Consider the following 25,263-nt stretch of genomic DNA (forward strand, 5'->3'; position numbering starts at 1 on the left):
CAACAAGTAAGCAGAAGAAAAAAGATTGAAGTTTTTACAAATTAAATTTGTACAGGGTTTTTGTACATGTTATAAATTTTCGTCAAAGTTCGTGAATGTAAAATACGAATAGCACCACTCATAATTAATTACAATCCGTAATTAATCAGGTCCGAGAACACAATTATTTCGTAGTGCATTTCTTTTAGAACATAAATGAAAATAAAAAAAAATCCCGACTGCGCTTTCTCAAAGATACTTTTACAGTGTGTTGTACTACTTTTGGGACAAATTATATCAAAATTATAGAAAACTTCATCGGCTCTAACTCAAAATATGGACAATTTTATGTTTAGGGCGTCTTGAAATCTTTTGACAGCTTCCGAAGTGCAAATTTTCAACCTTTTTCAGCCGGACCAAATCACTACTTTCCTTTAAAATTCTGGACCCAAATTTTTTAACAGTTTAATTTCACCCCCCTACTTGCAATTTGAGGCATTAAACATGGAGAAATAAATTTGGAAGGGGTATAAAAATTAATGGCAAGTAATCCACTGTCAACACTAGGGACTATATTTTTGTGAACAACGAAAATCAAGGGACGACAATTGTGGTCTCGGACCTAATATATTTGAAAACGAAAACACAAATATGAATTAGGAATAAAATCATCTTTATTTAAAGCAAATTCATATCGGAAATAAAATATACATTACAAAATCATATCAGTACTTATTCAATCGTGAATAAATACACACTAGGACATTTATACATACCTTTTTGCACCAGGTGATAAAACATTATCTTATTAAATGTTTCAGTTTCATGTCTTAAATTTAGATTTATACATTTCAACCTAAAAAAAATAGTGTTATTCTCCTTGACGTCAAACTGGAATAAAGGACACCCGAATAGTCTTAATTCTAAATTTATTTCCTGCTTATACCAAAATCATACCCATAACAGGTCTTTTTTGTATTCTTGCAATGTTTTTGTATCAATACACAGTATTATTAGTTACATAGTGTGCTAGTAACCTAATACGGTATATATGGGGTCAGTAAATTCCATATGTAATTTACTGACCCCATATATACCGTATTAGGTCACTAGCACACTATGTAACGAATTTATCTTACCAACTATCTGAACGTGTGAAATTTAGACCTATCAAAATGAGCAAGTCTTCAATACCGTTAGCATAAAGAAACTACTTCCACTGATCCTACAAAATCAGATACCAACAAAAACAACTTGTTAGGTTTAAGGATGTTCGCTACTCTGTTTGAAAATAACAAGCTTTTTAAAAGAATGTTATAAATTGAAAGTGTATAAATAAAGAAACTAAAAAAGCAGAAAAAAATGGAGGGTCCGCGGTGTTTGTTTCCAATTTCCTTGTAGAGGGTGATATGGCTTTAAATGTTCAACCTTCACGTTGTCTTGTTCAATGATTTGAGGTGAATCGTCCGTATCCCCGCATGGTTCATGCGCAAAATCATATATTTGCTCGTACACATTACTGTCATGCATGTCATCACTAATTTCGAAAATAAAATTGCTTTGATCGGATGTATGATTGGAACGACAACTTTCATGGACAGCAAATAAAGGGGCGACAGTGGTATTGCAGTTATTTTCTGAATACAAAGAACAGAGGTAATTATAGTGCTCGGAGATACGGATATTATCTGCTGAATCTAAATGACAGAGGTGATTAGTGTCGTCTGAACTTCCTGCTTCTTCCTTTGCATCAGTTATATTCTTCCTCTGAATGGGGTTTATATTAGAATTGTCTACCATCTCCAACGCGTCGACTTCATCATATATACCGGTATATGACATGACTCGAATATGTCTATTATCTTCGTTGATAGCTTGAACTTGTCTGGTATCCCTCTTTTTCCATATGTTAATGCAACCAAAAAGACCTAGCACCAATATCATACCACAAGCAATTACCAAATTGTATACAACTAAGATCCGATCAACAAATTCTGAAATCATGAGGATATTTGTTATCATCATTTGATCATGAGACAAATCAAGAATTAAATTTCGTAGTATCTTTTTTCAATTTTGTTTTGTTGGTTTTGGTTGCTTTTCTAAATATTTGTTTGTTTGGTTTTTTTTTTCCTTTTGTTTTTATGTTTTACGTTTATTTTTGGTTTTATTTGGGGAGGAAATTACATTTTAATTCAAACTTGACATGAATAAACAACATCCCCTAAACTACAGAACCCTGACTTCGATTTAATGTGTTTGTGATCACTTAACCATCATCTAACCATATAACTAGTAGTATAATACAACATAACTACAGGCTCTTGAGAGCGTGTGTCGCTCATTTGGTTCTGTGAGCAATACAGAGCACACTCTTTAACATTGTAGACGAGAAATGATCCCATGACAAAAAATCTCTATTTTGTTGATTTTGTATTACTGATCTTTTAGTCTGTTTAGTTTAAACTAAACAAACTAAAAGTTCAGTAATACAAAATCAATATATATCTTAATGTTGATTGTGACCGAGTTTGGTTTCGGTACTTTTAAATAATTTGTTGTTGCTAAAGATAACAAAAATTTACAAACAATTGTCAAAAAATAATTATGAAGCGCAATAACCAATGAAGGAGTCAATTCAACAATTTGGTCAAGTTGACTTATTTGTAGATCTTACTTTGCTGAACAATTTTGCTGTTTACAGTTTATCTCTATGAATTATAATATTTAAGATAACCAAAAACTACAAATTTCCTAAAAATTACCAATCCTGACGCAGCAACTTATCAACAGGTTATCTAACTGGTTCGACTGAAATTTATAGGACATATAGATTTTGACCAAATGAACTTTTTCATACATGTCAGTTGGCTGTAAATGTTTAAGTTTAAGAGATATAAGACAAAAACTGCATTTTACCCCCATGTCAAATTCTTAAATCATAAACGTCTGCAATATCACAAGTAAACGTATCGTCAGGGTGTAGGATCATATACATGTAAAGCAATATGAATATATTATTCTTTCACATTCTTTTGGTTTCTATAACGGTTCAACTAAAGGTGTTTAAGTTGCATCTTTTTGGAAAATTAATACTTTTCTATGATGATCTTCGATTATATGGACTTCTCCGTTTTTAATTTGCCATGGAGATCTTTACATCAACTTACTCGGAATCGTTGATTGGGTAGTTGTCACTATTGACGACGTATATATATCAACACAACCATGTACATTATCACATCTAAAAAACAATATACTGTTATACATTTTTGATGAATAATTTGTTAATCAAAAATGAAGGCGCATAATTAAAAAATGAGACAACGCATGGGGACGTTACAACAAATACCAATGTTTCTTGTTAGTCTATCATGCTTTTATATTAATAGAATCCATTTGAAGGTGGTTTAACCAAAACTACAAGCATGGTATACTACAAAGAAAGTATTCCGTTGCATAACAGGTTCCCTTCAGGTAGATTGGGTGTCTCCCATAATCAATTGATTGTACAATAACAGAAACATTCGGTTGCTGTAAATAAGTACAAGATACAAATTTAAAAACTGTCTCTGTCAGATGTTCATTTATCAAATCTTAACAAACCAACCCTATAAATTAATAATTTGTTGTTTGATTTCTTGATTTCAAACATATTCTTCGTACACTGATTTTACCAAACAATCGACATCCTCTTAGGAAACAATTGTGTTCATCTTATCGGCTTGATCCTTTGTTTATATGAAACATTCTTCATACAGGAAGTTCTAAGACTGAATTAAAAGAAACCATCTCGCCCTACTTTTTAACTTAACATTCTGTTATTAAGATGATGCCATTTCACTAAACTATTCAAAATGCGTTGACCATGATGAATGCATCTACCCCGTCGAGATTGAAGGAAATTAGACAACAGATACAATTAAGTATGCGATTTTATTTTTATGCAAGACTTTTTATTTTGCCATTTCCTTTGGGGAAAAGTTAAATCAAAAAACATACTGAACTCCGAGGAAAATTCAAAAAGAAAGTCCTAAATCAAATGGCAAAATCAATAGCTCAAACATATAAACAAATGGATGAAAACTCATATTCCTGGCTTGGTACAGGATAATTTTCCTTGGGGTGATTTTTGTTTGCAATTTTACTGTTTTCAGTATGTATTTTAAATTTTCTTTTTATGTATTTCGAAGAACGCAGATGTTTGGGGAAAAAAAATAATTTGGACTCCCTGACTTTTATTAACAAAATAAATATAACCTTTTGTCGTTTACTTTTATTGTTTTTCAGTCTTTAATTTCCTTTACATTATGCTACGATAACAATTTGAAATCATGATTAAAAAATTACCTTTGACGAGTATTACATTCACAAACACAACGGCAATCATTCCCATACCAGTTTTCAGTGCATGGCTCACAATTAGACCCGTTAGTCAATATAAAGCCAGATGGACATGCTGTAAAATATTATTAAAAAATTGTTTAAAATTTCTCATACTTTAACACAAAATTTACACAAATACTTGGTTAGTTTACAATCCGAGAGATGATCACTAATCGCCGTTTACTTGAGCAGATACACAACTTAAAATGCAAACAGCATATTTTTTTATTCAATGGAGAAAAATTCTAATTTCCACAACAAATATCAATAAGTAAAACCTCTGAAGTAAAACTACATTAAAAAAATAAAATATATAAAAAATATGAAGCTCCCTAAAAACTCCTCCGACCAAAACCATGGTTAATTCCATCATTTAAAAAGAACATGAAAGGATACAATTGGAGACAATTCAAATGGATATACATGCGATTTAATTGTTGCATAAAACATCGTATTGAAAACGATAAAAGTTTAAACATGATTTAAAAAAAAACCATGGCAACACTTATTCGACCAAAATATACAAAAGACATCTGGGTTTCAAAGTTTGAATGGTGACACTTGGCAAATAAATCAATTAAAATACAAAACATTTTGCAATGTATAAAGTAGATAAACATATCATTTGCTTCTTCTTTGTGTAAGCGGACGACGGTTCCACCTACCCATCACTCTTAGAAAAGCGAAGGCATAACTTTTAACGAAACTGTCTTCACCATTTCTGTCAAATATTATGTTTCCTGTCTCACAACTTATACTACTTGTGTCTTCTGGATACTTCACATTCTTAATGGTAAGGATTTCTTTATCTGCACTGAGCTGATATTTATGTGAAAAATTGCTATCATCTACAAGTACATAATTTCAAAATCGTTATCATATTAATATTGAAAATATCAGGTGCGCAACACAATATTATAAAAATGGAAAAATGCTGCATAATATAACGCACACCTGATACTTTACAGCATCAATGTGCAGCAAAAAAAGCTGCAATACACTGTGCTTCCTTTTAAAATGTTTCAAACAAAAAGGACTAACAAATTATTGTCTTTATATTAATAGATTTAGATCAGAAATATCCTGGACAATTAGGAATCGTTACATGTTTACCCATAATTTGTCAATGGTCTGAGACATGTTAAGGGTTGCAGATGAGGTGTTCCCGCTACCAATCTCTAACTACACTGTTGTTGTGACGTTATCTATTGAGAGTTCAAATAAAAGTATCTATGCAAGCAGACGCTCTTATTTCTTAGCCTTAATGTGTGTTAAATAAGACCACTCTTCGATAGCTATGTTCTCTTACGGTTGTTTCCTGTTAAATGTATTTTGCATAGTGATATATATCTCGCATCACACTACCCCGAGTGTTACACGAAAAAATGATACGAAAACTACGTTAATTTGATTGGCATGTCTAGTATAATGAGACGCTATTAAGATATTTTATTGTCAGTTCGGTACGCCATTGATTACTTTCCAACTTGAGATTAATACGATAGGCATTTCGTCCATGGCAACGGATATATGTGATTTTTTTCAATTATAAACAAAACATTCATACTCTTCGTCATGGTATCTTAAATTTTTGTCTTCATATTTTGAAGTGTAAATAATTTTGCAAATTATGAACACCTGATATTAAGATATTTGTCCTTCAACGCTGATCTTTACCATTTTTTATACACTTCTAAAATGGTTTTCAAAATACAATTAAGGTAATCTAGCTATTCATAGAGTCGGAATTCCTTAGTAATTAGGACAATTCAATTTTTGTAAACAGTTTATTTATGAATACCAATTCGTCTTTTAATTTCGATAATAAACTTGAAACGATAATGGATTTAGACAAAATGATAAACAAAATGATCAACAAGGTAGTTTTAGTACTTGTAGTTTCGTTTGGGATGGCATCTTGTCAAAACAGGTGTACTCAAAGGAAGGGATAACTGATAATTACGTAGCATTTTACTATCAAATGTTTAATTGTAAGATGACTAATAGGAAACAATTGCAGACACTATACGAGATATAGAGCAGATGTAAATAGCAAACATTTTCAACATGATAAGATCCACAACTTAATATGACAGTACTTGCAAATTTATTCCATATATGAGCTAGTGTCATTGAATGCTGATTTTAAACCATTTTTTGTCGGGAATTATAACAAAAAGGCAATATAATAGCAATTTGAATGCATGACATTAAAGAGTTGTTTTCATTATATTTTTTTAGTGTATTGAATTGGCGGGGGGGGGGGGGGAGGTAAAAAAAAACTCACATTGTTCATAAAACAATTCTTTTCCATTTATTCTCCAAATAGGTTCTGAAGGAGTTTTTTCATCAGGAAGGGATTCCATTTTGCACTTAAACACAGCATTTTGACCATCCGGGATAACTTGGGATTTAAGTGTCTCACCTTCTTGAAAAATTGGTTTGGCTAATTGATATAAAAGATTACTTTTTAATAAACTGAATTATACAAAATCGAATTTTTGCTTTTCATGTCGGTTCTTTTACGTCGTTGTCTTTTAATCAGTCGGCTTTGAGCGTTCCTGATGAAGAAAAGCGCGTCGGACACATGCAACTTATAACGTTTTGTTTTCATTCTTTTATTTTAAAAAAACATAGCCGTTTTCGAAAGAGACTTTTTTTGCCGAGTACGTATTAATTAATGAGTGATATCTGTTGGTCATATATTTATTAACCACGACTTTAACATCTCGGCTTTGATGTAATAAAAAAACGCGGTTTGCGCGTAGTTAATATAGTAAGGATAATTTCATTTAATAGTGCTTGTTGTTCAACATCGACATACGACTGAATTAATACAAGAACGATACATTCCATCTTCGCTGGCCAAGGGGTTACGATCCACTCCCGTTCTCACTTGTTTTTTCGCGTTGCTTCTGTGTAAAAGAAAGTTGTTTGTCGATATTTACGTATATTTTTTTTTATTTGTAAATGATTTTCTCATGTATTTTTTCATTCTGTAGCTGATTTTTTTCGTTAAATACCTGTAATATTTTTTTATAGCACGAACTAATTTAGATCCCAGTACAATCACTGATAATGAATACTTACATGTTACATTGAGATATATACGAGCGTGGACAGCACCCATTACGTTTATGGCACTGCAAACGTAAGTTCCTTCATCGGATACATTTAAATGTTTTATTCTCAGGTTTCTCCTGACACTAGGATCAGTGAATTGGTATTTGCTACTTGGTTGAATTTGTTGATTGGAGCCAGACAAATGCCATTCAATATCTGGAAGGGGACTACCATGAAATGAAAGTATAGAAACAACTGTGTTATTGTTAAATGTTGGACATTTGTTCAGAGGAATAGATTAATAAATTTGAAAAAGGCAAAGTAGAAAAAATACAAATGAAATTCTATTAAGAGCAACACAGAAATGTGAACTACGGAAAACGGAGATGTTGCTGTGACGTTGCTCACGATGTTATTACATGTTCCTCAGCTATAGATTGTAATAAAAATAAATACGTAGACTGGTTAGTTCGATAAAAATATTGTGATGTCTGTCATTAGAATGACTTAAAAATAAAGAAAAATAAAACCAAAATTTGATATACAAAAGTTTTTAACACCTTAATATCCCATTTTTCTCATAAACGTAATGGCCAACGTTACAATTCGTGTTCAAAAGATCTGAGTTCCGTTTTTGTATAACATATTTTCATAATAATTAGATAACCTCAGTCAAAGATTCCAGTTAGCCATTCTCATCACTTACAAACATTTCTCATCTGATTTCTGTCCTAATAGGGACTAAACTTGGCAATAGTTTAATTTACTGTACACCTTTTTTTGATATTCGTCCGATGTTCCCGTATGTCTATCAGCTTTGATGACAAGGCTAGTCAGCAGTGTTAAAAAAAACATACTGATACATGAGTTTCGTCTCTAATCTTGAAAATCGCTTTAGATAGAGAAAACCAGACCAGATAAGAAAATATAACAATAAAAATGTTTTCAGACGACCATACTCATTATTTAGTCTACCACTTTGAAAACAATACTAGTAAAAAAGAATTTTAAAGTTCAAAAAATTTTCACCTAGTCAAATAGATGAAATCGATTGTCAACTTCAAGGAGTTATTGCTACTACATTTAGATGTTGCTTTTTCAGGTTTTATGGACTTTCCCTTTTTTTGTTCGTTATTTTCGTCATTTACCATTACATTAAATGCGTTAGATGAGGCTGGATAAGTACAATGTAGTTATTTAAGGTGGTATGGGTGTCTTACTCCATCTTGGATTGTAAAAAAACGGGAAACAAAGGTCCAGATTTTCTTTCAAGTTAGCAAAATTTGATGCAGGAATGCAGATATTAAATGTGAATTTTCATTGAAAAGAACCAATTTATAAGAATACAACTTATAAATATTAATACTTTTGCAAATATTCATTATTTTTTGTTGTTTATAAAAAAAAAATTGGCATTTTAAGGGGAGGTAACTCTAAAACAGTGCATTTTCTGAAGGATTCTACATGGAATTTTCCTATTTTGAATTTTAGCCGGAAAAAACATACGGTGACCCTATCTTTTCTTTTGATATTCTCAAAGCATTGTTTGAAAGCTATCTTTTGCTTAAGCATTTAACAATTCTATCATTTTGTTTAGTTTTTAATCCCAAAATGGTGTTTTTTCCTGTATAAACCATACAAAATGTGTCATTTTGTCACGTCCTGTAGCTTGAAAAAATGCGCAGTGACCTATCATTTTTATTATATTTTTCAACATATATCAATAGATACTACGTTTTGGCGAAGTATGAACAAATTCTATTATTTTTATTTTAGACTCCCATACCACCTTAAATGTGGGCAAACATCATTCATTAACTACTTGTTGTTAGTTTTGAACTAGCTTTCATTAACTGCTAGTTCTCTTAAATTAATACTTTGTGTTCTTCCTGTTAAAGTTATTTGTTTTTTGTCGTTTCGATCTGACGTTTCCTTTTACAAAAAAAAATATGTTTGATCTGATGGTATGCTATTACAACACCGTTTATGTAAATTAAAATGTAAGCGCTTGGCAATATCTAAAACCCGGACACTATTGGTACTATCTGTTATGTTTTAATAATTTATTGTCTGATCATTTTTAGGGTGGTGAATTTTTAACGTTTGATATAGTAATGTCAGCGTTTTTCAAAGCTCTCTTTTCCTACTTACGTGAGGAAAGATTTTTCATTGAAAATCATACCACATCTTCGTATATTAGTTAAAGTTAAACTTACAATCCGGAGAAAATGCACTGTAGTTCAGCATCTCCCCCAAGTAAACCCTTAACATCCTGTGAGAAAAGTAGTTGTGGTTTAAAAGTGTTACGGTTGATATCTGAAATAATATTCACAAATATAAGTATGCGCTTCCGTATATACTCAGAATAAAATGGTTACAGGTCTTACAGATTAGTACACTAATGGTATAAAAATATCACAGAAAACATCTGTTTAGGCTTTAACAAACTTTCAGTAATTGCGAGTACTCCGCGTGCAGGATTGTCTTCTGTGATAACTGCTAGAGCAGGATTGTCTTGCTGTGTTGAAGACCCATTGCTGGTCTTGTGATGTTTTCTTTCGTTTGGTTGTTGTCTCATTCCATATTCCAATCTCAGTTTTCTTGGGATGGTTAATTGAAAAAAAAGAATGAAAGAAAGAAAGCAACATATAGCTTTATAGCTTTAACAAGTTAATTCCGTGTGGTTGAAGACTTTGAAAAAGAAATAAAATGGTTATTTCAATTGATACGATATTCACGTGCTTGCATTTCCTATCATGATTTTCTAGATAGAAGGTTGCTGCTCACAAGGAAGCTATTAAACCAAGAGTTCCGAATGGTGAAGTTAAAATCATCCCTTCGTTAATTTTACGGACGCCACCACGAGTTGGTTGACCGTTATGGAATAACTGTTTCATAAATGATATCGGATATATTCCTTACGTCGTAACTACAATCCCTTTCCCATTCATGAATATGACGCACCGAATTAGACTATTTGCCGGATTTGTTATCACATAATTAAGCAACACGACGGGTGCCACATGTGGAGCAGGATCTGCTTACCCTTCCGGAGCACCTGAGATCACCCCTAGTTTTTGGTGGGGTTCGTGTTGTTTATTCTTTAGTTTTCTATGTTGTGTCATGTGTACTATTGTATTTCTGTTTGTCTTTTTCATTTTTAGCCATGGCGTTGTCAGTTTATTTTAGATTTATGAGTTTGACTGTCCCTTTGGTATCTTTCGTCCCTCTTTCATAGTCTGGCACTCTTTATAGCTTATGTTTTATTAACAAACATCAACTATGATCCATTTCTATAAGGTAAAGTTGAGCTCAGATGCATTTTGATATTAATTGAAGGTCCTGTTTTATCATGATACTCTTTGAATATTTGGATACTTATAGTTTTTATACATTATTCTTTCAAATTTTGGAATTTGGGCTCCAAAAAAAAGTAAATCACCATGAAAAGTGCTTCTTACGCATTTACTCCGCTAATGGCCAAAAACAACAGCCATTTCTCTGCTGGTGATGTGTCGCGTCCTGAAACTATTTAGTATGCCACATACAAACATCAACAGTCTGCTTTTCACAAATTTTATAGTGATGTTTTCATTTGGAAAGGAAAAAAAGCAAAGACAAAGAGAAAAGTAATATGAACCCAAGTGTCGTAGAACGGATTTGGAAAGAAAAAGAGGACCTACATATCATCGGGGTTGATAAGGTTTCAACACGCAATACACATGATACACATATTTTGATTTTGATTCATCACTGTGATATAGAGGGATATAGCAGGCCCTCATAAAATTGACAAGAGGTTTCCAATCAATATTTAATAGTTTTGGTGAATTGATAAGGAACTCATATGCAGTTGTCGAGTTTGATTGTTTTTCATTTGTTATTTTTTAACATAATTTCATTGCGACAATTATAATTGTAAATAACCTACTTTTTACTTGTTACGCAAAGTAGGGCTAGCTGTAATACATTACCTTTGAGGATTGTCATAATTACATTGCTGCCTTTGTAAAATGCTCTCATTAGTTCATTGTTTATCCCACAAGCGTAAGGGGTAGCTGCTGTAGATCCATCTTCCAGGTCAACGTACAAAAAATGTAGAGTACCTATTCAACATACAACGTTTTAATTGAAAAGTTTGGCCATTAAGTTTTGGACGAGTGTCAATAGAAAATAACTATCCATCAATCAAATGACAGAGATGTGAACAATTACTTTCAATATATTAATATATTTAAAGTGTAATTAACACTTACTCGTGGACAAAAAAAGGTTTGACAATATTATTATTATTTATAAAATTTGGGAAAGTGTCAAAGAGACGACAACCCGCCCAAAGAGAAGACAACAGCCGAAGGCCACCAATTGGTCTGCAATGCAGCAAGAAACTTCTGTACACGGAGGCTTACTCTAGCTGGCCCCTAAACAACTATGTATGTTAGTTCAATGATAATGGACGTAATTTTAAACTCCGAAATATATACAAGAAACTAAGATTGAAAAGGATACAAGACTAACAAAAGCCACATGTTCCTGACTTGGGACAGGCGCAAAAATGCGAGGGGAGGGGTGTTAAACATGTTTTTTGAGATCTCAATCCTCCCCTATACATCTAGTCAATGTTGAAAACACAAACACACAACAATACCCACAGTAAAACTCAGTTTAGAAGAAGCCCGAGTCCTATGTCAGAACATGTAACAAAAGAAACAAAACAAAATGACAATGATACATAAATTAACAAAGGACTACTAGCATTTACTAGCATGCCAGTTCCAGACTTCAATAAAATTGATTGAAAGATTATGACTTCATTATCTGAATATAAAGCACAATCCCTCCTGTTAGTGGTTTAGTGTCATAAAATATATAAAAACAACCTAACCCGTATCATGACAACAACTGGTTTTAGAATAAATGTGTTTATTTCCGATGCAAAGACTCTGAAAGTGAATATTAAAGCCAAAGTATGCAATCTTTAATGACCTGAAAACAGTGTCGTAACTATATCCCTTCTTTAAAAGACTCTTTAAAGGTTTTGTTAGCTTTTGAGGTGAATGCCGTCAAATGAAGTCATTTTGAACTGAACCCTGCGGACAGATATTTTAACTTCTCTGACATTATATTTAACAAATGTAAGTGCTTATGGTATCTGATAAAAAGACAAACCGATGAAAAGTCATATGGAACATTTTAGAATAGTTTCCGTCGTTTCTATTTGTTAATGTAACTTTGTCATAACAGTTAATATATGATAAGGTGTATCAAAATTTTCATCCAGAATCAATTAATAAAATTGAAAATGGAAATGTGGAATGTGCCAAAGAGACAACAACTCGATTAAACAGCCGAAGGCCGCCAACGGGTCTTCAACACAACAAGAAAATTCCGCACCAGGAGACGTGCTTCAACTGGCCTCTAAACAAAAAGGGTTACTTGTTTAATGATAATGGACGTCATACTAAACTACGAAATATATAAATGAACTAAAATTAAAATTCATACAAGAATAACAACGGACAGAGGCTGCTGAATTGGAACAAGTGCAAAAAACTGCTGCGGGGGCGGGTTAAAAAGTGTTTTTAGATCTCAAGCGCTCACCCTATACCTCTAGCCAATGTAGAAAAATACATCAATAACACTATTAAACTAAAGTGTTTTTTGTTTGTTTTTGTTTTATTACTGTTTAACAGTTGCGGTACTGAAGCTTAATGTCACTGCAAATACGGAAAAGCTATCGGTGAGTTAGAGTACGGGAAGACAATAAGTCAATTACAGTACATTTCTATAGATTTTGATAAAATAAAGGATTGTCCTTGAAAAGAAAGTACAAGTCCAGCTGTTGTAAATTAAAGCTGGCAAAGTATAAAAAAAACGTATTCAACGAGGTGTTTTTCAAATATAACGAATACATGTAATATGCGACAAAACCAGGTTCAACCCACAAAATGACCTGTATCAAGTCAGGAGAATAGCCATTGTTATATTATAGTTCGTTTCTGTGTGTGTTACATTTTAATGTTGTGTTTCTGTTGTGTCGTAGTTCTCTTATATTTGAAGCGTTTCCCTCAGTTTAAGTTTGTAACCCGGATCGGGTTTTTTATCAATCGATTTAGGAATTTCAAACAGCGGTATACTACTGTTGCCTTTATTTAACATTTGTTTGCCCTATTGATTACTGTATCTCAGTAATACATAACACTAAGCATTTCCAATGAACAACGTAATTCGGATCAAGATCAGATGAAATTTGACAGTCGAACATGAACACTTTATTATCTTTACAAACATTAACATTTTTGTTTATTGCTTTAAACTGGGCGATAATCGAGTTCATATGATGTCTAATGCAAACATATGCATGTCAAATTTCCTAAAATGGATATAATCAATCTTGCATTGTTGTCCATTCTTCAAAAATTACAAAAATAAATGGACGCAATAATTTCGGAATTTACAAAATCTGACATACGGACTTGATAACGAACATTGAACTTGACCATTGATCCATAACAGATGTGTAGACCTAGCAATAAAGACATTTAGGAAATATCCGCTTCACTAATGATAGCGGATATGTTCCTTATGTTTTAACAACAATCTCATTCCCTTTTCACGAATGTGACCTATCGACTTAAAATTATTACCGGATTTGTACTAACATGAGCACCATAACGAATGCCACATGTGGAGCAGAATCAGCATTCCCTTCAAGAGCTTCTAAGATCAACCCCAGTTTTTGATGTGGGTCGTGTTGCTTAATTAGTCTTTATTTATCTTTGTTGTGTTTTGTGTACTTTTTTTTGTCTTTTTCTTATCTAATCTAGACAGGGCGTTGTCAGTTTATTTTCGTTTTATGCGTTTGAATGTCCCTCTGTTATCTTTCGCTCCTCTTTTATCAATAAAGTTAGATTAGAAACCCATACCAAGTAAGTATTTCACAATTTATTGTATGGCCTGATGACTTATAAGAATTTACCCTTTTTATCAATAGCTATTCGTTCAGTTTCACGAATAGTATTACTGGTTCCATCCCCTAACTTCCATTCAACCCTACACTCGTCATCTGGTTCACATCTTCGTTTACCCGTACATGGTATAGACACATTCCTATACTGGTGTACATTTGGTAATGTCCTTTCAACTGAGTTGCTAAAACTTGAAATAACTAGAAAAAAAGAGGTACAAAGTGGTTGCTCGGTAAAATCCACGAAATCAACAAGGTTTTTCTTGTGGTTTAGTTTTTTTTTATTTAGAAACAAACTAGTATATGTATACCGCATCAGTAAATGCTTACCAATGAAAAGCTAACTTAATATCAGTTACATGTTGAAAAGATTACCCTGGGGGAAAAGTAAAAGCACACACTGAACTCCGGGGAAATTCAAAACGGAAAGTCCCTTCTCAAATGGCAAAATCAAAAGGTCAAACACATCAAACGAATTGATAGCAACTGTCATATTCTTGACTTGGTACAGACACCCATGCCTTCATAGAACATGTCAGCTAAAGTCGAACAATTTTTAGTTGTGTTACATGTATAAATTTGTCTAGTCGAACTTGGAGGATGGGTTGTATAAATTGATTCCTTGTATTCGGTGTGTTTCTCGCTTTCTGCACGTGGACTTGCAAAAAACTCTTTTATGATTGGCTTGTTGACAGGGTAAATGTATGCCGATCTCCAAAATGTCCTTGTTCTCAGTTTAAGTTCTTATTTCCCGGGTTTCACCCCATTTTTTTCTTTCTTGAGGAATCAACCTAATAATGAATTATTTTTTAACGGATTCTAGTCCTGAATATGCTTCAAATAATTTAGCAAAAACATGCCAGTTTCAAGTTTCAAATGCGCGTTTACTGGTATGCAAAAGGATCAAAAACCATAGAATTAAAACAGTAAAAATTCTAAATAAAGTACATAGAACAAGCCTGTCTCCTTTCATCTGAATAGGGTATGGCAAAAAATGTTTTGTTTTCTTAAAGCTCAAACATGAAACACTATATAATTATAGTCAAAGCCTCAATCTAAACATTCGAAAGCCATAGACGTATAAATACTTGAACTTGAATATTGTACGTGGTAAAATAACTTAACGGGACCAAAAGAAACTGGTCAAGAATTATGGCGCATGCGAATATAACAAAAAGGGAAATTCGTTTGATATTTTCATTTTATTTTAGACCACAGATGCTTAAAAATAAAAAAGTGAACTAAACGAACAGTTTTCCTTTATAACAAAAAATGAACATGATAAAAAAATTAAACCATATTCAACATTTACAAAGCAAGTACAGGCTAATGAATCAGTGGTTAGTAGATGTAAAACATTTGTCTTAAAATAATTTGTCTGCTTCGCTCTCTTCCACTTCTAGACAGTTCATTACATAATCCCACCAAATTAATCAGAATCGTAATCAAATGGTAACGTATTATTTATAACTTTCTTGATTTAACCGCGATAGGCATGTCTTTAAAATGTGATATTTGACAAACCTAATATTCAAAATTATTTGTCACTCAGATTAAAAGATTATAACTACAACAATTTAATTCTAAAAGAATTCCAAAAAAGACAATTTACATGTAAAATAAACATACCTGCTCTTTTTATCTTAAACGCTGCAGAGGCTGCTGTTCCATATTTGTTTGTGGCAAAACACTGATAGGTACCGAAGTCACGTATTGACGGTTTGGTTATTGTCAGTTGTCCTGTGTTTTGATTCAATGAAGTCTGTAGGCTATCAGAGAGTACTTTACCGTTTAGGGTCCATTGAAATCTGTAATATAAATATAACACCGTGTATATAATGTTTTGCGTGCATAGATTTATCCTGAATTGACATCCCATGTCGTTTTGATTTTATATATTTTCCTTCATTGTAAACGGCGTTATTCATACTTAAAGACTATGCGAGACGGCTGTAATGAAAGTAAAAAAATATGAACCACATTTTTGAGGGAAGCGTTTTCGCGGTGTAAAAGAATATATCATCTTGAACAGCAATCATGTTATTTTTGTATTTATCAATCAAGTTAATATACATTTGTACATTTATTTATAAGAATGAGTTTTCCTTAACTTCATTGTTGAACAATCAAGTAGAGACACATGAAATTGATTTACTGGATAAGAACTACATGATTTTGTAGTTATGTACATTCCATGATATATCACTAAATATATTACATTATTATACTTTTTAAACTCATTTGTGAATGTAGACCAACTGAATCTTACTGTACAAAACGATAAAAACAAACTTACTTAGGTGCCGGGTTACCAGATGAACTACATTGGAAGGTCTTTGGTGTATCATCTTCTTCTTTCGTGTAGTAGGATTCTTCAAAATAACTTGTGATCAGAGGTGGCTCCTCGTCTGAAATAAGTGAATATTTAATAACTGTATTTTTAAACGTGGTTCTTAAAGCTGCAGGGAGTTCATTTTTTTTTAATGTGATAAATATAAAGCTGATTCCCTGATTAAAAATCCGCTGATAGAACTATTTCTTCTGTTTTCTCCAATTGATTCTTAATTGGCCTGTTGCTTTTAGTATACAAGGAATAGACCAAACAATGAAAACTTCGTATTGACCTATAACCATAAAATCAGTTCAAGGTCAGATGAACCTTGCCAGACTGACATGTATACCTTACATTAATTGATACACCAAATATAGTTGACTTATTGCTTATTGATTAAGAAAAACAGACCAAAACACAAAAACTAAACATTGAGCAATGGACCTTAAAGTGAAGTTCCAGTCAAATAAAATCTAAAATCTTAAGATTACCATTACTTTTTTCAGTCACTGAACCATACTAATAGGTAAAAGACATGGGACAGACGAGAATTTTAATACACACCACATATGTGTACAAAGTATAAAAGATCCAGGTCTTCTACCATCTAAAATATAAAGTTTTTAATTAGTTTGTCAATGTCGCCCACAACACCACCGGATCACAATCCCTATGTCTTGCTTTCTTCAGACAGACGTCGCAGGCTCGACAAATACGAAGTCGCTGATCCGCTGACCAATTTGAGATTAGCTGATTTAAAGACAAACGAAGAAACGTTTTTCGTTTATTTTGTGTTCTTTATGTACAAATGTTTACTAGTTTTGAATAATTGAATCAGTAAAATTTCGGACAATAAAAGATATCCAATAAAAGAGGGGCGAATGATACCAGAGGAACAGTCAAACTCATATATCGAACCAAAAATAAAAACGACATGACTAAAAGAGAAAGAGACAGACAAACAAAAGTCACAAGATACAACACAGACTAAGCAACACGAACCCCACAAAAAACTGAGGCCGATCCTAGGTACTCCAGAAGGGTAAGCAGATCATGCTTCACGTGTGGCACTCGTCGGGTTGCTCATGTTAGTACAAACACGGTAATAAGTCTAATGCGGTGGGTCAACGAGCCAGAGTTGTAAGCAATGCTTTACCAAAATCTATGATTTAGCCTATTAACTATTCCTTAATCTTTTACGTGTAAATAAGGGCAACAGTAGTATACCGCTGTTCAAAAGTCATATATCGATAGAGTTATAAATCCAAGCTACAAACTAACACATCAACTATATTAAAGGGAAAACACGAATCAACAGAAACACTGCAGTACAAAAAGACCAACGACAATGCAACATACTTACATAGAAACTAACTATTAAATAACAACAGCCATATTCCATATTCCTGACTTGGGATAGGACATTTTAAGAAATTCTTTTGGGTTGAAATAAACTGACAACGCCATGGCTAAAACCGAAAAAGACAAACAGACATACAACTTATTTACACAAAACATCGAAAAATAAAGGCATCAGTAGTATACCGTTGTTCAAAAGTTATAAATCGATTGAGAGAAAATAAATTTGAGTTACAAACTAAAACCGAGGGAAATACATCAAGAGGAAAACAACGAAACAGCAGAAACACTAAAGTGCAACAAAAACAAACGGCAATGCAACATACAGAGAAACGAATTATAAGATAAAAACTTACATTTTCCTGACTTGGTACAGGACATTTTAAGAAAAAAAGGGGGTTGAACCTCGTTTTGTGGCTAGTCAAACCTCGCGCTTTATGGCAATGTTGCATAAGAGTAACAACGGATATGTAAAATCAATTTAGGACAATACACAATTTAGCATAATAGAAATACGAACCGTGAGTGTCACTAATGTATCCACGTCAACAAAAGTGACGTCACATGTGAATTTCTAAAACTTAAATATAAATCGCGATTAAGTTTGTTATTATGTTATTTGGTGTATTTTATAACCATAACAAGACTATTAATATAGAATTGTGTTAGTAATTGTGCGACTAACTGCACTAACTAACTATGTTTGCCTATGGGAACGAACTTTGCGCCTCTTCTTGCCGACCTATTTTCATATGAATCGGAGTTCCTTCAGACCCTTGTCAAAAACAAGAAGATCAAAGAAGCCAGGTCATTTAATTTTTATTTTACAATCCAAACTTTTCTGATTGTGTTTCATTAACATGATTAATATATCCCCCAGACCTAGAAATTAAAGAAATAAATAGACAGGGCTTCCTTCGCATCATTTTTAGACTTATACCTCTAATTTTACATACACGGTCATCTCAGTACAAAATCTATGACAAACGAGACGATTTTAATTTTGACATTTCTTTAGTAGCAATATACAAACTTCACTTGCAAATGGGATATTCATTTTTCAACTTATTCGGTATTCAAAAGCATACAGCAGCTACTCAGGAAATATGACAGTTGTTGTCCATTCATTTTATGTGTTTGAGTTTTTTGTCGTTTGAGATTTTGTCGTTTGATTAGGGACTTTCCATTTTGAATTTTCTTCGGAGTTAAACATTTTTGCGATTTTGCTTTTTTCTTCCAAATCAAATTGTGTAAAAACAAATAAATCCTGTGAATATAGAAGATTTAAAATAAATTCATACAAATGATCTGGGTGATTGGTTATCTTTACTTTTACATACGAATACACAATAAAAAAAAAACAGAATTACAACTACTGTTTATCGTAATCTATTTATATTTACATACTTATTTAATAAAAATGATATACATGTATATCAATAAACAATATTCAAACTGCCGATACGAGTTGAAAATAGTTATACTTTGGACAGAATCGTAATATTAACTTTCAAAATATTGGATAATTTTCATAAAAAAAATAAAGCTTTTAACTAAGAATTATATCATAAATATAATTTTTCAAGAGAGATTTAAATGTATCAATTTATTCAGTACATTTTTCTAATATATTGTATAAAAAAATCATAATTAATATTACATTTGACAATTTTCCAGGTTTGCTGTTTGTAAGGGTTAGTTTTCGGCACAAAACATTTAATTTTCGTTATTAGATTTTGTCATTTTACTAATAAAATCCTGCTTGTTATGTTTCAAATAATTTGTCAAATTTATCGGTTTCCTGTTTTGAGAATGTTATGACATAATATTGTTTTTTTTTGTTCAAATTACTAATTTCCTGTTATTAAATTTTTTAATTTTCCTTATATAATCATGTTTATTCTGTTTTAAATATAGTTATATTGATATAAAAAAAAATAAAGGCAACAGTCCAATACAGCTGTTCGAAATTCATAAATCGATTGAGGAAAAAACAAATCCAGGTTACAAACTACAACTGGAGGAAACACATCAAATATAAGAGAAGAACTACGACACAACAGAAACACAAAATTAAAATGTAACACACACAGAAACGAACTATAACCGTAATCATCAATTGTCAAAACACATATTACTTTGAAGGCTTTTAGTATATTAAAATTGATGATATTATGGACACAACAAAACTCAAATGTAATTGTGTAAAGAAAATCGATTTCGTATTAAAATTACCAGTCATTTTATCGATGGAGCAATTTAACTATATTTAAAACACCCCTCTTTTCGAATCCCCTTGCAAAAGCCTTTGGATACGCGATAGAAATACTAAATCATATTAGAAACTCGAATTTCAACTCGAACTCTTATTTTTTTTTAAAAGAATAAAATTCAAAGTGTAACTTGAACTCGAACTCTAACTCATCAAAAGTTAACCCAAAGGAGGAGGTTCAGTAAGACCCATTTTTGACCACAAAATATAGCAGTTTTACAAAATTGTGAAAATGTAATCTTTTAGCTATTTATTGGAAAGTAGAATGCTTCTGCTACATAAATTTGGGCTGTTTTTGACAATACGATGAACATATATCGGGTACTAGCATCAGTAAGTCATGTTAAATTACTGAAATCTTCACTTAAGCATTTTAGTTAAATTTTAGACGGTTTTCGTCTTAAATGAAAGTGGCCGCATTCGTGTTCATTCATAATATTGAAATGTAAGTTGTATTTGATAATATTACATAACATATATAAAGGTTGTGGATGAACAAGGATGCGGCCACTTTCAATTTTGACAAAAACCATCTGAAAAGTGAGGTTTTTTAGCATATTTGATAGATTTTTCATATTTAGCTTGAATCGAAGCGTTTATAATGACTAAGTCAGTTAAAATCTTTCACATTAACTAATTGAATGAATTGAAATAGACAAGTGTTTAAAAAATGTCCAAAATCTTGTGTTAGATGAACTTGAAATATGAGGCCAAAATCGGCCCTTACCGGACCTACTCCTTTAACGTTGACGTTGAATGGTAACTCAAACTCTACCTTTAAATGTGAAACAAACTCGAAACTCAAATCGAACTCAATGCTATTTTCATATTATTTTATATTTTATATTTTTGTTAAGGCTTGAATTCTAACTCTAAGTCGATCGATGGCCAATCTTATCCGAGTCATATAAAACAAATGACATGGATATCGGTGTTACACATAGAACTAGTAGTTTTTCCAAAATGGTTACTGGGTTTAACCTCGTCAAGTAATATGAAAAAAAATAATACATAACCATATCAATAATTGGAACGATAGCACCATGCATAGTGTTTAAAATCTTAAAATTGTGAAAAATTATTTTGTAATGTAAAATCCATATAAGGAAACTGCAAATCATCCATGGAAAGAGAGCGACATATTTCTTTCACGTAAAAGTCAACCTTGTAGATTTCGAAAAAGAGCAGGATAATGTACCTACAAGGCAGCACTCGCACCTGCAAAATGGAAAGGGATTAATATAAGTCTCAATAACTTCTAAATAAATATGTTTAAACAAACCATCATTACGAAATAAAAAAAACCATCATGACAAAAAACAACTACATTACGTTAACCCAAAATACATATCAAGTAAAGTTAAAACCATATAACCTAATGACAGAACCACATTAAATAATGTTGAAACAACATCCAGTAATGAAAAAATCATATAAACCATCGACAAACATATATCATGTCATACGAAGTCATATCATGTAATATCGAAATATTATTAAGTAATGACTATTACATATTAAATTAAATCAAAACATGATTACGTAATGTCAAAACCATAACATGTAAAGACAAATATAAACAAGAAATAATAAAACCACATAACATTATGTCAGAGTACCACATAAGACATTTTATGTCGACGCTAAAATTACCCTGTGCGCTTTTTTTTTCTCTCTCAAATGTCAAATGCCAGCCCACATTACATTTTATCTTTATCGATTATTTTATATCGACCTTTTTCAATAACTAACTGATGCATGAGCACTAATTCAAAATTAATATAGGCTTTTTTGTACTAAAATTTATCAACTTGAAATAAATATGCTTTCCTTTTAAAGATGTTTTTTTATCTCTAGTATTTTCTCAGTAATTCCTATATCTACTTATCAAAATATGTGTAACCCTAATGATGAAATGTATCTGAACATGTGAATTCAATTAGCACAAAGACTTAATAAATACCAACATTCTATTCAAATGAAATGCATCCGTAATTTAAAAAGTTGGTCATCGATATACCTTGCTGTTGACGGCTAAATTGTATATTTCTTTTTAAATATGGCATCTTATATAATATGTACTTACATATGTTTGTGATGCAGGTTTGAGGACAACACTCTTCTCTCAATGAACTGTTTCCCCTTTGACACAAAAGACAAAATTAAAAGGTATATATGAAAAAGTAAATTTAGTCAAAATAAAGATTGAATGAAAAATTCAATTCGGAATTATCGGAGTTGATTGTAGCGAACTATGTTCCTTTCGATAATTTACTCTTTTTTTTTTGGTAACTCATGAAAACAGATAAAAATGTTACATGTTAAAGTTTTATATATCGTTCGGTAAAACCAGCTCTAAAGTCTCATTGGCAATCGTACCTGATGTCCTTATTTCTATATTGATAAACAGTTGCGCAAATTATTTCATAGTCATGCACGGTGCTTTTGTCGCTATACCAGCGATAGTGGGATGTGTTTAACTTGCTTGCTTCGATATATACATATTGCTTATCTATTTATTTAATTAATTATGCATGAGCTTTATTCATATGGATGCTGTGTATTCTGTCAAATGTGCTTATGACTAATATTGATCTTTTTTAGATAGCAATAGATATAAGAAGTTGTGGTATGAGGAATGAGTGTCAATGAGACAACTCTCTATCCAACTCACAATGTATAAAAGTAAACCATTATAGAACAAAGTACGGTTTTCAACACGGAACCTTGGTTCACACCGAACAGCAAGCTATAATTTAAGGGCCCCCAAATAACTAGTGTAAAATCATTCAAACAGGAAAAGCAACGGTATAATCTGATCAACTGCGTTAAGAGCTCTACAGATCGAGCGCATGTTCGCTATGTCAATTAGTACATATCATGTCCGACTCTAAATAAAATATACTTACTTTCATTTGAAATCGAACGCGAGAATTGATTTTTTTTAAAGTCATACTAAGAAATACGATCGCAGTATTAGAAAATAATAAAGAAACATACTCATCTTCAGATGGCAAAATCTCAGCATAAGCATTCTCTAGATTTGAACCAGAATTGGTCGGTAACTGCAAAAAACTATACATCGCTAGCACTATTACACACATCATCCTGACACTAATCAAAAATCGAGAAAATCGCAATTGCAACTTATTGTACTTATTTTAATATGTTTTAATTGAACTATTTCCCGGTGACAGTCATAGAGTTTTAATGATAATTGTATTAATCATAACATAGAACAAAGTCCACTTAACCTGTAATTGTTTCACTTATTGGTTGAAACATACCGGAATTGAATTATCACGATTCTAATAAATTACCAACATTTGTTAAAAAATGTCATCAAATCAAAATGCATCCATAATTCAAAAGTTAGTCATCAATACATCTTCCATTTCACCTGGAGATGAGGATAGTGGATCGTAACATTTGCTAGCGAAGATGTACATGTACATGTTCTTTTTCCGACGTAGTCGGTATAGTTTCGGTTTTGTGCCCTTTGAACTTAAGGACGCTTAACTATGGCAACAGAATACGCATCCTCGAAAATCCTTTCTGTGATTGGACAAGATGCTGTCATGGTGGGTGATTTGGTTGTGTTTGAAAAAAACGTCTCGTTAATTATATCGTGATGGAAAGCAAGGGAAAAACTATAAATACTTGAACTAGATCTTACAAAGATTTATATTTTTATTAAAATAATTGTTTCTCCAATAGCTCTTTGCATCCGTGACAGCTGTTTATTCGGGACAATTATATGATTTTTAATGTAAACTTTGTAGTACGAACGTAATGACTTGAAGAACGCACTTGCGCATGTGAGATTTCCGCGGGGTTTTGGCGAATGTAAACAGAAAGATAAGAGGACTGAGAATACTGAACACAAACAGAGAAAACGTTATGTAAATGGTATCTTTGTGCTTCTGAAGGTTATCGAAATGATAGTTTTAAACATATACGTCGGATATCTTTTTTAAAGATAGTTCTTGTTTATGCTATATTGTATTTGTTATAGTTTTTAAATATGACATCGTAAACCAAATTTCATGTATTTGTATTTCAAAAACTAGGCATAGTTTTACTATTTGTGGAATTTTGATTTTTTTTCTAGTATTGTATATGTATAAACTGTATCAACCCACAAATAGTAATCAGATGAAACACTTTTTTAAGGACGGCCGAAACACAATTACGCCATTCCAGTCCATTTTTGTAATCTATATACTTAATATTACCAATAATAAGTTCATGGTCGAATTCGATACGAAAAGAATATGTCACATGTAGCTTCCGGTTGTAGTAAGAAACCAGGACAGACTCAAACAGAAATATTTCGAAAGGAGAGAAAGTGTGCACCATATTATCAGCATGACGTTATCAGATGACAAGAATACGAATACAATATAGAGAACTGAGGTCTGTCCAGGTATTTCAGATCACGATAATGTTTATGCCGAAGCGACAACAACATTATCAAAATAGTAGAGTTCGTGAAAGTATAAACCCAGTGATATGGGTTAATGAGGGAGGTTACATACGAGTAAAAGAGGACGGGATTGTGGTTACAACAAATGGAACATGTCAAAATGTGAAACAGATTTTTCAAATTGTTTTTTTTATTAAGTCCGAGGTACTATATCAGGGAATGTAATAGATAAAAAAAATCTTGGTATTCGTATATGTTCAAATGATCATGCACGCTATAACAAAATGGTGAATTTATATTTTAAAGGTGTCACACATTGCGCAGGATCTGGTAACCCTTTCAAAGCACCCGATATCACCCCCGGATGTTGATGGATTTATATATCTCAGTCATACTGATCTATTCAGTTGAGCTTATAGCAACTGTTGCTTTTTTTTACAGTTTTGTCTTATGTTGTCACGACCCAGCTGCTTTGTTCT

General features: G+C 32.1%; 1 protein-coding gene across 1 annotated transcript; it reads right to left on the bottom strand.

The window, feature by feature from the left end:
• Positions 1 to 1,219: 1,219 nt before the first annotated feature.
• LOC139520417 (contactin-6-like) lies at positions 1,220 to 23,586 on the bottom strand. The gene is made up of 13 exons (XM_071313011.1): positions 23,359 to 23,586; positions 22,445 to 22,500; positions 16,692 to 16,803; positions 16,025 to 16,203; positions 14,408 to 14,596; positions 11,403 to 11,534; positions 9,645 to 9,744; positions 7,456 to 7,655; positions 6,653 to 6,811; positions 5,031 to 5,213; positions 4,330 to 4,438; positions 3,150 to 3,223; positions 1,220 to 1,973 (listed from the first exon to the last, which is right to left on the bottom strand). Exons 1-13 carry the CDS (start codon positions 23,463 to 23,465, stop codon positions 1,324 to 1,326), a joined length of 2,250 nt encoding a protein of 749 aa, XP_071169112.1. The 5' UTR covers positions 23,466 to 23,586; the 3' UTR covers positions 1,220 to 1,323.
• Between the last annotated feature and the right edge of the window lie 1,677 nt (positions 23,587 to 25,263).

Source organism: Mytilus edulis, chromosome 4, assembly GCF_963676685.1.
Source record: "Mytilus edulis chromosome 4, xbMytEdul2.2, whole genome shotgun sequence".
Classification (NCBI taxonomy): Eukaryota; Metazoa; Mollusca; class Bivalvia; order Mytilida; family Mytilidae; genus Mytilus; species Mytilus edulis.

Excerpts from the sequence above, each read along its gene's own strand:
- LOC139520417 (XM_071313011.1), bottom strand. The coding sequence starts at position 23,465 with ATGATGTGTGTAATAGTGCTAGCGATGTATAGTTTTTTGCAGTTACCG. Across the intron at positions 16,804-22,444 it reads AACCTGCATCACAAACATAT|ACGAGGAGCCACCTCTGATC; the intron begins GTAAGTACATAT and ends CACTTATTTCAG. Across the intron at positions 16,204-16,691 it reads TCTGGTAACCCGGCACCTAA|ATTTCAATGGACCCTAAACG; the intron begins GTAAGTTTGTTT and ends TTTATATTACAG.